This window comes from Anabrus simplex, chromosome 8, assembly GCF_040414725.1.
Source record: "Anabrus simplex isolate iqAnaSimp1 chromosome 8, ASM4041472v1, whole genome shotgun sequence".
NCBI lineage: Eukaryota > Metazoa > Arthropoda > Insecta > Orthoptera > Tettigoniidae > Anabrus > Anabrus simplex.
The window spans coordinates 72,272,331-72,288,476 of NC_090272.1; the positions used below are offsets into that span (position 1 = coordinate 72,272,331).

The following is a 16,146-nucleotide window of genomic DNA, read 5'->3' on the forward strand; positions in this document are numbered from 1 at the left end:
TACATGAATTAACAATTACAATATACCATAACACTGGCATTAGTTCTAAGAAACATACATTGACATATTGATGACAGAATCACTTACCTTGCCAGCATTAATGTTAAGACCTAGCTCTCAACTTCACTGATTTTTCTAAAATATTCAGACTGGTATTTCTTTTTTACAAGGTGTATCTATTCCATTTATATCGACCTATTCCCTGCTCGCAATTAGAGAGCTTCACCTTATATCTAAGAAATAGCCTAGTAGGCAAAAAAGAAATTGAAAATCAAACTTGACTGCATATAAAGCAAGTTGATTTGTAAACTGTAGATCTGCAGATGTCCTAAATATTTCACAGATGTTTAAAAGTAACAAACATAATCAAGGTAAGGAAGAAAGAATTACAGACCTAGACAGAATTCTGTCCATGTGCAGCTTTCATGTTCTTGCCTAGGTAAGTTACTGCTTTTCTTTATTGTCCCTTAACAAGACATTTTTAGAACAATACGAGGGCTCTGCCACAGGTTGACAAAATGTTTAGTTTGAAGGTACGGCAGAATTTGCATAATGTTCTTTGACGCTACATCTCTAGCTTTGGCATCTAAGGGCTTTGTGCGGTAACCTCTCTCGTTAAATGAATATAGAATTTATCAAGAGGATTAAGGATTGAATCCCTCTTGCATTCGCAATTTTCAGCTAATTTAAAACATGGAGCCAGCCACTGAACCAATTTCTAACATTCTAAGGACTGACAACATGGCCGACAAACAAACAAAGCCCATGGTTCAACAGCCCCGAAGGTTCTTGGCCTACTGTCAGACAGCTTCTCAAATGTAACACATAGACTGAGTGGACCTCGAACCAACCCTCAGGTCCAGGTAAAAATCTCTGACCCAGCCAGAAATCGAATACGGGGCCTCCGAGTAAGAGGCAGGCATGCTACCCCTACACCACTGGGCTGGCTTGATAACATGATCACAAAATTAAAAAAAATAAAAAAAATAGAGATTTCATACTACGTTAGGTATGAAGGATCTGTAATGCATTAATTTTGAGTGACGTCCACTGCACCAAATTTCCTATCATATAGGAATGCAAGGAATAAACAAAATGACATATTTGTACAGTAAAGAATACTAGAAAGCAGAGTTTGAAAACACATAAGGACAAGAAAAAATTCTACTCTTTCACACACGTTTTCGAGTTTTCTGTCGCTCCTTCTCGCTATTAACTTGGTATTGTTGATAAATTTGACCACAATAGGTGTGCTGTTTATTCCTGTATTGACTTGTATAAACTCGTTAAAAACTATCCAAGATAGTATTCTGGTTAAAACCACCTTGTCAATACACTTTCTGTTAATGAATATTATTCATTGCACATATTTCTCTTCATCAGAGTTCATACAAAGATATTTCATGAAATAATGCAAAGTGCTTTGTTTGAAAAGCAGCGAGCAACTGGATCTGTCTTAAGCAGAAGAAGGTTTCATAACAACAGGATCTTAAATTTGAAACAGCAGAACAGTCCGTGTACTGCTGAGGCTCTGGGAAACATCCTGACGTCAACCTCATCAGAGGTGTTACCGAGATGAAATAAATTATGTGATATATAATAATAGGAAGGGAGAGGGTGAAACCGAGTGCCAGCACATAGCCTACTCTTGTCGAATAGCACCAAGGGGTCTGCTCAAGGCTTAACATCCCCATCTGATGGACAAATCACCATCAACGGTGCCATATGTCCTCACTGCATATGAGCACCGTGGAGAGATTTGGAATTTAATCCAGGCTTTTTGGCTCGCAATATAGTGATTAGATATGGTATACCACCACCTCCCCTACCCTGCTGCCCAACATTCTGATGGTGAATTTTTTTTCGACCAACAGCACTCAAACCGGCTAACCACATTGTCAAGCTGTTTAGCAATTATGGTCAACAGGCGGGCTCCAGGTCTGCATAAATGAAAATGGAAATTATTTTAAGCAGCTGCTACATTACGGTAAAGAAAGGGAAATCATTGCCTGTTTTCACTTCTTTCCTGTTTTCTTTATAATAATGAGGCTGTTACCTAATTCCTTCTTGCTGAAGGGAACAGCAGCTGTCTCCAGCAGGAATGACCGGTAGGATTCTGGAGGAATACAGGCTGTAGCCCCTGTCACTTGAGTTTACTGTAAACCCTTGTTTGGAGATCGCTGTATAACAGTGGAGTTGTTTGTTTTCTTCCCTTAACATAAATACATCTATAAGAAAACAGTGCCTCAAATAATTATATTTATTATTTTGGTGATAGCCACGTCCCAGAAGCCCCTTTGATATTGCCACTGTAATGGCTGCTAAGATCAACAGTGGAAAATGGTCACCATTATGCCATAATGTCGCAAAGCCCCCAATAAAAACCAAAGCTTGAAAAAAGAAAATTTGAGACTGTCTGATTCTTAGGATGGGGCAGTTTGAAGATGAGTTTTAAAGAATTTTTCTGATTTTTAGGGTCATTTTTACTGCAACATTTTTGCCACTAAGAATTTTTCACTTCATTAATCAGTGTCTTCACTGACACGTACGTATTAGTTGAAAATTAAGCTATGCAATTAGGCTTAATGAAATCACAAACAGTTAATAATAAGAACTTAACAAAAGAACCATAGTATCAGTATAAAATGAACACAACAGAGCACTATTCTCAAAATATCAATATCAACACACTTATGGCCAATATAAATGGAATATCATTCAGTGGCAGTAGTTGAAGGATGGGTATTTATGACTCTTAATATCCCACCACTGGAATGATTCAGTGGAATATCACATCCAAACAAAGTCCTTGTTCAAGACAACTAGAGGGAGGGAGAGGGAAGATGAAGGAAAAAGGGAGAGGAAATAAATCTTCACCAGAACATCTGGTGATGTGTTTTATGCGGCCCGTTAGTACGGAGTCCATGATGATAGATATTAAAGAGGGAGAACTGGAGAATGGTGCCAGTACTAGCTGCCCACTAACTCGATCTGATGATACTTCCTACGTAGATTTGACACTGGATCTTTGAACAGCACGGGGTCTAAACGCATGTTCGAACGCAGAAGAGGCATGTATCCAAAAACAGCAGCGAATGTATTGAGACAAGTCTGTCGCTGAATGAAATGGTCAGGATCATTCCATGGTGACCTATGAACAAGACATATTAATACATGAGAGCATGGCAAAATAAAAGCAAGCATTCATTCATTTTCACAATGATTAATTATTTGTAGTGGTCAGTCAGCAAGCCTTTGGAGACCAGTTTCAGAGATTATGGTACTTCCCCACAACTAATCCTGCAAATTCATAGATAAGAAATATTTTGAGTACGGGGTAATACAACACAGGTTACAGTCTAGGGATTAGGTTCATCATATGCCTTCATTCACTGGCAAGTACAACAGCGGAAGACCTTGGTGCAAAAACTGGTCAAGTAAACTTTTTTGGAAAATGACATGATGTGTACTGGGTGTAGAAATAGATGCCACACATTTGATATAAGAATCAGACTCAGTTTTAGGTAACATCTCTGCTGTAGAGAAGGACGTGACTGCATCATGAATTTGCATTTTAAAAATGGCCAAGTCTGGACTAGACTGAATCTTGTACTGAAACCTTCTTGCTAGTTGGCAGTAACATTACTTGTGTGTCAGCTGTGATGAAGGACAGTACAAATACAACTCCCTGTTGCACATGTGAAATTGTACACGTTTAGCCCTAAGTCATGCAGCACTACAGAACAAGAACATAATGATTTAACTGAATCAGACTAAAGGCCATAAGAATAATTACAAGATGCAGAATTCCAACAACTGTGTTACATTTGTCACTTTTGTATCGTTTAAATCAGTCTTTTGTGTATGTAAATATGTATAAGACTTCCACATCTGAAATAACTACGATGCAGTTGTCTTATTTGGAAAGTAAACTGAGAAGAAAATGGGTTTTATGGTTCTATTTTACAGCAATTAACAAATAAATATCATTTTAGCATGGCTAATACAGCACTGGATCTTTTCGGGTCAAGAAAAGAGAGAGAAATGCATTTATTTCTGAATTCCCCATTTGGAGGCTGCCAAAAAGACAAGGATTACATAAAAAGTTGATTGACAACTACAAGGGTCATATATAAAATATGTCTATAAATGATTGGTATACCATATTGTAGCCTATTTATTACTTAATAATAATCGTATCAGTCAACAGTTTTGAAATCCATGAGGAACTCCTTATAGGACAAAGATACAGCTAAGAATATAAATGATTTCTTACTATTGTTAATGAGCCTTTCAAGGCTGCTAACCCTGTAACTAACAAATAAATACCATTTTATCATGACTAATACAGCACTGGATCATTTTGGGTCAAGAAGAGAGAGAGAGAAATGCATTTATTCTGCTTCCCCCATTTGGAGGCTGCCAAAAAAGACAAAAAGACAAAGACAAATTAAATTTCTTACAAAAGTTGTGAAATATGTAATAGTATCCCTTGCTCCTATCATCAATCCTAATGCCTCTTTCTGGTGTCCCCCTCCATTCACACACTTAAAATCCCTTTGCTGGTGGGGGTAGTAGAATATATACACTGTATTCCATGCCTGTCATAAGAGGTGACTGAATGGGAAACTCCTAGGGGCTCTCAACTTGCATAAAAAAATAGCAACCATGGCTCCCTTAGCTGAGTCTGGCATTACTTCCACTTACGCCAGGCTTCTCACTTTCATATTTTCTATCTGCCCCCTCACGGTCATCCCTTATGGCATTAGGTTTGTGGGACTCAGGGAGTCTTTCATTTTCATGTACCTCCCCTCCTTTCAGTAACACCCTCATTCTTCGAAGAGTTAGTCTTCTTCCTCCTTTTGATTAAACAGAAGAATTACTTCCTTTTAAACCAATAATCACCACACTAACTTGTATTCGTTCTCTCTCTCTCAAACAAATTCTGGGATGGTACCTAAAAAAATGTCAGGGCCACTTTCTTACCAACTCTGGTGCCAGTTAATTACAAAAAAACACACACACACACAGAGAGAGAGAGAGAGAGAGAGAGAGAAGTATAGATACCTTACTGACACTTTCCCCCTGTGAGTGGGGATGGTAGAATACATCCACGATATCCCCTGCCTGTTGTAAAAGGCGACTGAAATTTGAACATAGAAACCTCAACATTCCAGTATTAATCTTTCAAATATTACATGAAAATATCCTATACTACTTATCTTCAAAGCTGAATTTCCCATCCCCTTTCCACTGGCATAACACATGCTCTGGTAGCACCCTTGCTATCCCTCTCAGCAGCACATAGCTGTTCCTTTGCTGCAAATGGACGTAGAATATGAAAATCTCTTCCCGATAACATTAGAGCCATAAAAATCTTAAATTCCTTTAAGATGTCTTGCCGTGAGCATCTTCTTGTGTGTTGCCAGGTTGAATGAATCTTGTGGAGTGAATGCGTGTGTGAATATACGTTTACTGTGGTTATGCTATTTTGTGCCAATGTTCACTGTAAAGGAAGTGTGGTAAAGTGTAAGAGAGAACCAAGAGTCCTAACATCGCCAATAATAATAATAATAATAATAATAATAATAATAATAATAATAATAATAATAATAATAATAATAATAATAATAATAATAACAACAACAACAACAACAACAACATTGCTTTTATGTACCACTAACTACTACTATGTTTCTTAGAGACATCGAAGTATCAATTTTGTTTTATGTGTCTTCCTTTACATTCTGGCACAAGGCTGGTGCACTTTAAAATATTTCCAGGCTGAGCCAGTATCGAACATGCCAACTTGGCCTCAAAAAGCCAGCATTCAATTGTCCAAGACAGTCAGCACAGCAAAAATCTTTGTAATGTAGAAGTGAATTCAAAATGTTTACCTGGCTCCTCCTGGTGGTTGCTCCTTGTACTGCTTCCGTTGCGTTACTTTAATGGGAGGTCGTCGAGTAACGTGAGACACCAGGAAGTTCATGAGGATATCTTCACAGTTCTGCGATTGTTCCACAGTCTTGTGGAGAAGAGGACTCAACCAGTGAGTATAGAGGAAGTTATAGTATCGATGATAGAACGCTGCACCAGTTAACACAATAGAGTAGTCGTTGGTCCACTTGGAAGTGTAACCCCACGAGCCCTGCAACACAAACACTCAAATTTTCAAGACAAATCTGTGCCAATACTCAATGAAAAGAATGGTAATGAACATTACTGGTAGAAATGAAACAATAAAATCTTGTAAAAACAGCCAAATCAATATTAAACACTAAACATACCACTAGTATTTGATAGATCTGAAAAGAAAGGCATTTTAAGCTTTCTAAGCCAAAATTACAACGTATGATAAAAATTTCATTATGATCCGTATTGACAGTAGTTACAATTGGTTGGTCAAATGGGACCCCTTGCCAAAATTACAACTTTAAAACTTTTCAACTTAAAAAAAAAAGTTAGGCTCTTCAACCTGCTGAAATCAACTTTGAGTAAATAAATTTATAAACTACCTGGACCCATGCCAATAATAGAGAAATGGTTTGTCAAACACCTCACAATAAATGCTGGAGTAGAGACAAAGGAGGACATCATTAAGGTAAGTTGCAGATTTCAAGTTCCGGTTCCTAAGTATTTAAACAGAAATAAACATACAGATTCTACATATTTGAGTGTGATTTGATAGAATGTGATTGTGTTCTTTTAAGAATGAAACAGGTCATTCTATTTTCAGTTGATTCTTTTTCAGGTGTAATACTGTTACCATATCATCTTCCCTCTAACAAACTAATGAATGTGCAAATTGTAAAAAATTTAGGAGAGTTGAAAAAAATTGTGATTACTTATGTCAAATCAATTTTTATATTTAATGATTGGTTTTATGTGTTAGCCATACAGAATGACCTGCAGATGTGAGACTTTATAAGAATAAATTGATAAGAGGGTCCACCTTTTCAATACATCAAGTAAATGAGTCTTGGGACTAGTTTCAGCCACTTAGTGGCCATCTTCAGCCAAATAAAAATTAAACCAATTATGTGATAACTAAAACATATGTATATCAGATAAAGACAATGTTGTAGGAATAATTATAACATAAAAAAAATATATATATATAAATATAATAACAAAAATGAGGTTATGATCTTCTTGTCACAATATGATGTCTTTAAGTTAGGACCTGAGGCAAAGAAGTAAATCTGGAAATGATAGGCAGAATTCAGAATGAATAAATATACAGAAAATAAATTAAAAAGGAAAAAAAAAAAAATTATGAGACTCACCTCTAATGTCTGATGTAGAACAAGCACTGACTTGCTGTCAGAGACAAATGCGTAGAAAGCGATAGAAAGATGAGCCTCAATTGAATTCTAATGATTTGACTTATTTCAAATATGCCCCACGAACATCCTACGATGCTGAGCAGTCTTTTCCCCATTACAAGTCAATATTGCATGAAAATAGATCATTCATCTTTGTAAACTTTAAAATGTATGTGATTTGCTATAGTAATCCCTTCTGATTGCCCATCAAAATGTGACATTTATTTCAATCAGTGCAGAGTCGAGAGTTACCTCTGAACCAAGTAATTAAATAAATTCAAAATACTGTATAACAATTAATATTATTACTTATTTATAATAATGATAATAATTACCTACTATTATTGTCATCATCATCTTTATTGAATGTGGTAGATTTGAAAAGTACATTTTCAATATAGGCTAATGCTAATTTAAACAGTGGCAAGATTTTGAAGATTTTGACAAAGGTATCAAAAAAAAAATGAAGCCTGTCATATTTGAATACTTTTTAAGTCATAAATGCTTGCATTTTTCTAACATTTTTAGGTCATGAACATCCCGGCCCTACCTATTACCATGTCTTACGTTGCCATGTATCCCGTATTTTATGGGGCCTCCTGTATTTTACCCACATTTTCTCTTGACTCCCGTATTTTTGCCAGGTCTCCCGTATTTTGCGAGTTTTTCCGTATTTTTTTCCATCTTACGTATTTAACGTACTAGGTGATAAATGTTTTTTTCCCTTGTCTTTCTTAGTTTTTTATTTATTTATGCTAACATTTCTGTATCATTAAAATATTATCATTCCCAAATCAACAATCGATATTTCCAGTTTATCACCTTTGAATTCTCTCTTTTTCATGTTGGCAAGCTTGAACCTTCCGTGACGAAACTTTCGTCTTGTATTTCGGTAGCATGTTGACGTGCGGCTCGATCTCAGTTCAATGTGCAGTTTGTATTGTATTTAGTACATCTATTTAACCATGGGTAGGGAAAGTGACAACGAGGATCTCTCGAAGACACCACCAAAGAAGAAGGCTCACTATTTGTGCGTGAATCTGCCCCATTGGGAAAGAAACTTATTCTTGAGTGGGATCAGTAAAAAAAGAGCATTAAGGCTGAATTACAAATTGTTACACATTTCACCTTCTCTTGTAGAGAGTTTTTCAAATATGTAAAAGATGATTTAAAATTTTTGAATGAGTGCAAAGCAAATTTATATACACTGACTGACAGAGCAAATGCAACACCAAGGAGGAGTGGTTCGAAAGGGATGAAAGTTGGGGAAAAAACAGAGACGGCACGGATGAATAATTGATGTTTATTTCAAACCGATATGCAGGTTACACAATGCGCACGGCATCGACTCAGTAGGATGTAGGACCACCGCGAGCGGCGATGCACGCAGAAACACGTCGAGGTACAGAGTCAATAAGAGTGCGGATGGTGTCCTGAGGGATCGTTCTCCATTCTCTGTCAACCATTTGCCACAGTTGGTCGTCCGTACGAGGCTGGGGCAGAGTTTGCAAACGGCGTCCAATGAGATCCCACACGTGTTCGATTGGTGAGAGATCCGGAGAGTACGCTGGCCACGGAAGCATCTGTACACCTCGTAGAGCCTGTTGGGAGATGCGAGCAGTGTGTGGGCGGGCATTATCCTGCTGAAACAGAGCATTGGGCAGCCCCTGAAGGTACGGGAGTGCCACCGGCCGCAGCACATGCTGCACGTAGCGGTGGGCATTTAACGTGCCTTGAATACGCACTAGAGGTGACGTGGAATCATACGCAATAGCGCCCCAAACCATGATGCCGCGTTGTCTAGCGGTAGGGCGCTCCACAGTTACTGCCGGATTTGACCATTCTCCACGCCGACGCCACACTCGTCTGCGGTGACTATCACTGACAGACCAGAAGCGTGACTCATCGGAGAACACGACGTTCCGCCATTCCCTCATCCAAGTCGCTCTAGCCCGGCACCATGCCAGACGTGCACGTCTATGCTGTGGAGTCAATGGTAGTCTTCTGAGCGGACGCCGGGAGTGCAGGCCTCCTTCAACCAATCGACGGGAAATTGTTCTGGTCGATATTGGAACAGCCAGGGTGTCTTGCACATGCTGAAGAATGGCGGTTGACGTGGCGTGCGGGGCTGCCACCGCTTGGCGGCGGATGCACCGATCCTCGCGTGCTGACGTCACTCGGGCTGCGCCTGGACCCCTCGCACGTGCCACATGTCCCTGCGCCAACCATCTTCGCCACAGGCGCTGCACCGTGGACACATCCCTATGGGTATCGGCTGCGATTTGACGAAGCGACCAACCTGCCCTTCTCAGCCCGATCACCATACCCCTCGTAGGGTCGTCTGTCTGCTGGAAATGCCTCCGTTGACGGCGGCCTGGCATTCTTAGCTATACACGTGTCCTGTGGCACACGACAACACGTTCTACAATGACTGTCGGCTGAGAAATCACGGTACGAAGTGGGCCATTCGCCAACGCCGTGTCCCATTTATCGTTCGCTACGTGCGCAGCACAGCGGCGCATTTCACATCATGAGCATACCTCAGTGATGTCAGTCTACCCTGCAATTGGCATAAAGTTCTGACCACTCCTTCTTGGTGTTGCATTTGCTCTGTCAGTCAGTGTATATAAAATAGCATTTGCTGACTGACTGATTCATCATCGCCGAACCAAAACTACTGGACATAACGAAATGAAATTTTGGGGATACATTTATATTAGAGCGTAGGTGCTCACTAAGGGAGGATTTTTAGATATTCCATCGCTAATGTGGTGAAAAGGGCGGGGGGGGGGGGTGAATTGTTTAAATGATCATATCTATATCTCAACAACTTCAAAGTTCACAAACGTAAAAATTGGTATTTAGAATCTCCTTTAAAAATGAAGAAACACATATTGTTTGTGTTCGGAAAATCCCCTTAAGGGGGTGAAAAAGGTGAAAAAGTGGTAGAACACATTTTATGAGGGTACTTATATCTAAAAAAATTAAGACGTTACAGTCATGAACATTGGTATTTGGAATCCCCTTTAAAAATAAAGAAACACATATATTTTGTTTTTGGAAAATCCAATTAATGGGGGAAAACAGGAGTGAAAAAGGGGTAAATTTTTAAATTGAGAATATTTACAGAACATCTCATAAACGTAACATGTTACAGACGTGAAAATTGGTATTTTTCACCTTTTAAAAATAAAGAAACGTGTATTTTTTGTTTTTGGTAAAAATACTTAAGGTTGTGGGAGGGGGAGGGTAAAAGGACTGAAAAAGGGGTTGAATTCTTTTTATTAGGATAGTGATATCTCAAAAGCTGAAGATGTTACAGACGTGAAAATTGGTATTTGGAGTTTCCTTTAAAAATAAAGTAATACCGGTACGTAAGTTATTTCTTTGTTTTCGGGAAATCCAATTAAAGGTGGGGGTGAAAGAATTGAAAAAAATAGATGAATACTTTGTCTGAGAGTATTCATCTCTCATTAACTGAAGATGTTAAAGTCGTGATAATTGATATTTGCAAACTACTTTATAAATAAAGAAACACATATTTTTTGTTTTCGGAAAATTCTTTTAAGGGGGAGGGTGAAGGGAAGTGAAAGAAATTCAATTATTTTTTATGGCGATACTTATATCTCAAAAACTGATGGTTACAGACGTGAAAATTGTTATTTAGAATCTACTTTAAAAATAAAGAAACATGTTTTTTTTTCGATTTGAGAGAAGATTGTTTTTCACATGTACAGTTCTATGTCGCACAGCCATCTTAACCCCAAAAAGGCAATACCACAAACGTAGTTTACAAAGAGTTTCTGGGGTAAATGAAGCTCAATTTTTCGGTGAGTTTTTATACTTTAGAGATTTTCAGATAATGTCTTAGTACAGTACTGAGGAACGATTACTTTTAACAAATTACGGAATCCACGCGAGCGTAGCCGCGGGTAACTGCCAGTGGTAAATATGAATAGAGCTATAATGCTATGAAAGTTATTTTAATTAAATAATTTTAGGTACCTTGTACAGTGAGGAATTCTCGTTAATTTTCAACCTGTTTTTGTTTTTGCTATGGGCTTTACGTCGCACCGACGATGGGACGATGGGATAGGAAAGGCTTAGAAGTTGGAAGGAAGCGGCCGTGGCCTTATTTAAGGTACAGTCTGGTGTGAAAATGGGAAACCACGGAAAACCATCTTCAGGGCTGCCGATAGTGGGATTCAAACCTACTATCTCCCGGATGCGCCTCTACGCGCACGGCCAACTCGCCCGGTAAACCTGTTTTGTAAAATGAATTTCAACATGTAAACGTTTCGGGGAGCACTCATTATTGGCTGCTTCTGAATTTTACTAGGTGTCGAATGCGCCCCACTCACTAAGTTCTGGCATGCAGTAACGAGAGTGGAAATAAGGCGCTGTAAAGAAACTGGTAGCAGGAGCTAAAGTTTCTGGAGAAATATAAAGCAAGTGGTAAGTATTAATAGGCCTAGTGCTCTGATATTTATTTTAAATTACTTTTATGTACAGTTGTATAGAACGGCTTCCTAAAGTTAAAACATGTCGATAATGCCACAATGGAATTATTTTGGCCAACATTTTCAAAATCTCCCGTATTTTTAGTTTGAAAACGTGGCAACCCTATCATGTCTACAGTCATGGACCGTTAGTACTGTGACAGTTTCAATAGGCCGGATGGCTTGAATATGTGGATGGAGTGGCATATCTTCGAACTAGTACTCTTTGGAGTCTCAATGAATTCACCTGTGAGCATAATAATTTTCGAATTAATGGTTTAAGCTATAAAACTGTATTTGGATGTCAACGACTAGGAGTAACCGCCCAAGAAAGAAGAAAGAAAGAAAAGAAAAGAAAAGAAAAGAAAAGAAAAGAAAAGAAAAGAAAAGAAAAGAAAAGAAAGAAAAACAGAGCGCGCATCGCTAGCATTCGAGAAACTGAGTTTCACACCGGTCATAACAAACCATATGAACGATTTGTGATACTATCAGAATAGCACGATAGAAAATTAATGTGTATGTCAAAAATAACGATTATAATAATAACGATAACAACGCTCCTGAACATTAGTTTACAAATGAAACCAGTGTGGAAAATTATTATTATTGCTAATTTGACTAGAGTTCCGGCTCGAACGCGCGTGCGTGGAGTATCAAGGAGTCCAGCCGGTCAGCTGTGAAGAGAAGTAGGTTATTGGGTTAGTGTGTATGCCAGTCGCCGGACTTCAGTGGAGTTTGACACGCTGTTGGGATAAGTCCTTGGTTCGAGAGCGGACGGCGATAATTAAAGATTGAATTGTGGAAGTTGGATTGTATTAACGTAGTTGGACCATTCAAATATACTACTCAGAATATTATTCTTGTCAACGTACGTAACATAGCGGACGTCAAGTTAAGTTGAGCTGCTTACCGTGTGTAATATTTAAACGATATTTACAGGAAGTGTTGTGTGGCAAATTTACTAATCTTTCTTGTAATAGTTTCAGCCTGAAATTCAAGAGAATAGTGAGGTATATCATCATGGTTTTGTCACATACTACTATATGTGTTGGTGCTGAAATGGAAGCTTAAAACCATGTGACCAGCTGACAGGCAACAGGATGAGAGGAAGGCACCTATGACTATATTATTCCAGATGACGACCAGTTATTCGACATCGTGAAGACGCCTTAAAGCTAAGTCGACACAATTGTCTAAGATAATCTGTTTGGTAGAAGTGTAGTTACGTAGTAGTAATTAGTAATGGTCTGGCAGTATATTTTAGTTATGTTGTTGTAGTACTTTACCATATTATAAAGACCGTAGAAGATCTTCATATTTATTCTTGTCAGATAATAACGTGATATTGGAACGGCGTATACGGCTTATGTGGTATAGTAAGTGTGTCAGGTAGTGACAATTCTCAGAGTGTATCTTTCAGCTTTATTATAGCCACAATTGGTGGAATAATGTTAGAGCATTCGTTTATGTAGAATAGATGTTTCTGGATGTACAGTCATCGTACAGAGATGAGATATAACCGTGTATGGTATTTATTGGGTGTATAATCGTAAAATATTGGAACTTAAAGTCTTAAAAGAGAAATGATTCCGTCATTTTGGATCAGAACCCGTGTAGATAATCCTACGGAACAAAGATAGTTGAATCCAGATATGAGAACCGGTAGGTGGATTGAATCTTCGAGAATTATACACGCGTAGAACTTGTTATGTGATGTTAGATTGAGTTTGTGATATCCCGGGGTGGATCACAAATGTATAATTGTATAGTAGGAATCGTTATTGGAGATTTTGCTACGGTTAATGTCATAATTTAGTCTTCGAGAGAAGTGATTTTGTAATGAATAAGCGAAGTAATTCTTCGAGAATAGAATCACGCCATATAGTTATTGAGGCAAGTGATAAGTTGATAGTGGATTATGATAGATATTTGCGTGATTTAGGATATGGAACCTACGTATGTTTGAATTTGTGTACGTTTTCGAAGAGGTAATCTTAATTAGATTTATTCCGAGTTTTCTATAATTCACGACTTTAATGTTCACGATAATTTACAAGGGTTCTAGAACACCATTCGAGACTTTGCCTGAACTCGAGATTTCCAGAATATTCGAGGATTTTCATCCAGGTCATCGGATTAAACTTTAGAAATTTCACGATACCTTCAACTATGATAAACTTATACAATGACACTCCGACTATATGATCAAATTATTTAGTAATACTCTGACAATATGATCGTCTTTATGTAGCCACATGTGTAGATAATGTAAAATAGGGTGTAAATAGTAGTGTAGTTTTGTATTATTGTATGGTTATGGTGTTTTGGAGTTGATTTTTTTTTGTCTCAGATATTGTTACACGATGCGGATGATGTTAATGTCTTCGTTATTTGCATTTAGTAGTTGTGATATGGCATTGAAGAAATTGAATTTGAGTTAGGCAGACCATTTTAAATGCGTATTGCATTTTCAGACTTCAGTAATTTATCTATTTAATTTTGTTAATCCAGTAAGCGACTGGTAATGGAACAGATTATTATTTCATTGAGCCGACTCAGTTTTAAACTGAAATTGAAGCATCAAATTATGTAATTGTAAAGAATCGTAAATTTTTGAATCGATAAGTGGAAACTTAATGGGGTTTTGAGCAAAAGTTAATTCAAATTTTTTTCTTTTAATATTTCAGAGCTGATCGTCTGAATCCAGAACTTTCAATAAATCAAACGGAATCTGTCTATCTGATCAAAATATTAAATGAATATGTAATTACGATTTGCTAGGACAAGATAGGGTATGAAATCATGTACCACCCCATTTGATTATTTCTTTTGTACTTCAAGAGATACATTTTGAATTCGTTAACGATCATTCAAATCATCACAAGTTAGGAGGATGACAATGTGAGAGTATTTTGTGATCAATAAACCATGCCATATATTAATTTTATTCTGTATTTTATTTGTTATATGCCACAATTCAGTCATATTTCCTATGCATGCCACATCCTTCGATTTGTTATATGGGCGTCTAATTTATGAACTGAGCACACCTGAGGTGTCTCGGTGTTCTCCGACTGTAGCTGAACGGTTGCAGTACACAATTAGTTTTATAACTAGTACTTTCATCACATTTCTCAATTGATATATTTAAAAATATTACGTGATTATGCTGTATGAAGGATATTTTAGAAATAATTCTATTTTCAAATTTATAACGTGTTACTTGAATTCAGTGCTTCACTTATCTTGAAATCACCGCACGCTACTTAGAAGACATTCCCTACCCCGGAAAGTGGCTGGATTCAACACTTGGTCAAGCGGTCAGCCCATGCTCGGCGCACAATGACTATAGGGCCCAGATATGTATCAACTAATGTTAATACCGCAATACAGTTTTCATTTGGAATGTACAAATGAGCTGCAGATTCAATATTTCATATTCTAGAAGTGAGATACCAATATAATAAATTAACTCTACCTTAGCATCGTCCCAATAGTGAGAGCGAGCAGGATAGCCGACGATGCGATCAGGAAATGACTGCCAAACAACGAAGGCAAAGTCCACTTCGTCTGTGGTGAGCAGACAGTCTTCATCTAGTGATAGTACAGCCGAGGTCTGTACCAGAGGATGGGGATAGAAGCGCTGAGAAATACCAGAGTTAGCAGGTTGTTGAAGGATGTTGAGTGGTACCGACGCCGGCATCTGTGGCCATCGAGCTCGAGGAGGAGGCGGCTTTTCGCTGGACCATACGATCACAATCTGAAAGTAAAATTGAATTTATTAGTTTAAAATGTTCTTATACTCACTGTCTAAAAGAAAGCTGTATGACTGATTGGTATTCAAACAGTATTTATTTAACAGTGGATAATTTAAAACATAGAAATAACAACCTCTTCACATTATAGTACACTGACTGACAGAGCAAATGCAACACCAAGAAGGAGTGGTCACGTGCAGCATGTGCTGCGGCCGGTGGCACTCCCGTACCTTCAGGGGCTGCCCAATGCTCTGTTTCAGCAGGATAATGCCCGCCCACACACTGCTCGCATCTCCCAACAGGCTCTACGAGGTGTACAGATGCTTCCGTGGCCAGCGTACTCTCCGGATCTCACCAATCGAACACGTGTGGGATTTTATTGGACGCCGTTTGCAAACTTTGCCACAGCCTCGTACGGACGACTAACTGTGGCAAATGGTTGACAGAGAGTGGAGAACCATCCCTCAGGACACCATCCGCACTCTTATTGACTCTGTACCTCGACGTGTTTCTGCGTGCATCGCCGCTCGCGGTGGTCCTACATCCTACTGAGTCGATGCCGTG

The 16,146-nt window shown here is 38.3% G+C and overlaps 1 protein-coding gene across 1 annotated transcript in view; it reads right to left on the reverse strand.

The window, feature by feature from the left end:
* Positions 1-1,677: 1,677 nt before the first annotated feature.
* Positions 1,678-16,146, reverse strand: part of ttv (exostosin glycosyltransferase 1 ttv) — a 199,374-nt gene continuing 184,905 nt past the window's right edge. Inside the window, exons 4-6 of the mRNA XM_067152887.2 lie at positions 15,303-15,584; positions 5,898-6,148; positions 1,678-3,151 (exon numbers count right to left, since the gene is read on the reverse strand). Of these exons, the coding sequence (XP_067008988.1) occupies positions 2,971-3,151; positions 5,898-6,148; positions 15,303-15,584 (714 nt within the window). The 3' untranslated portion in view covers positions 1,678-2,970. The remainder of the gene's footprint in view (positions 3,152-5,897; positions 6,149-15,302; positions 15,585-16,146) is intronic.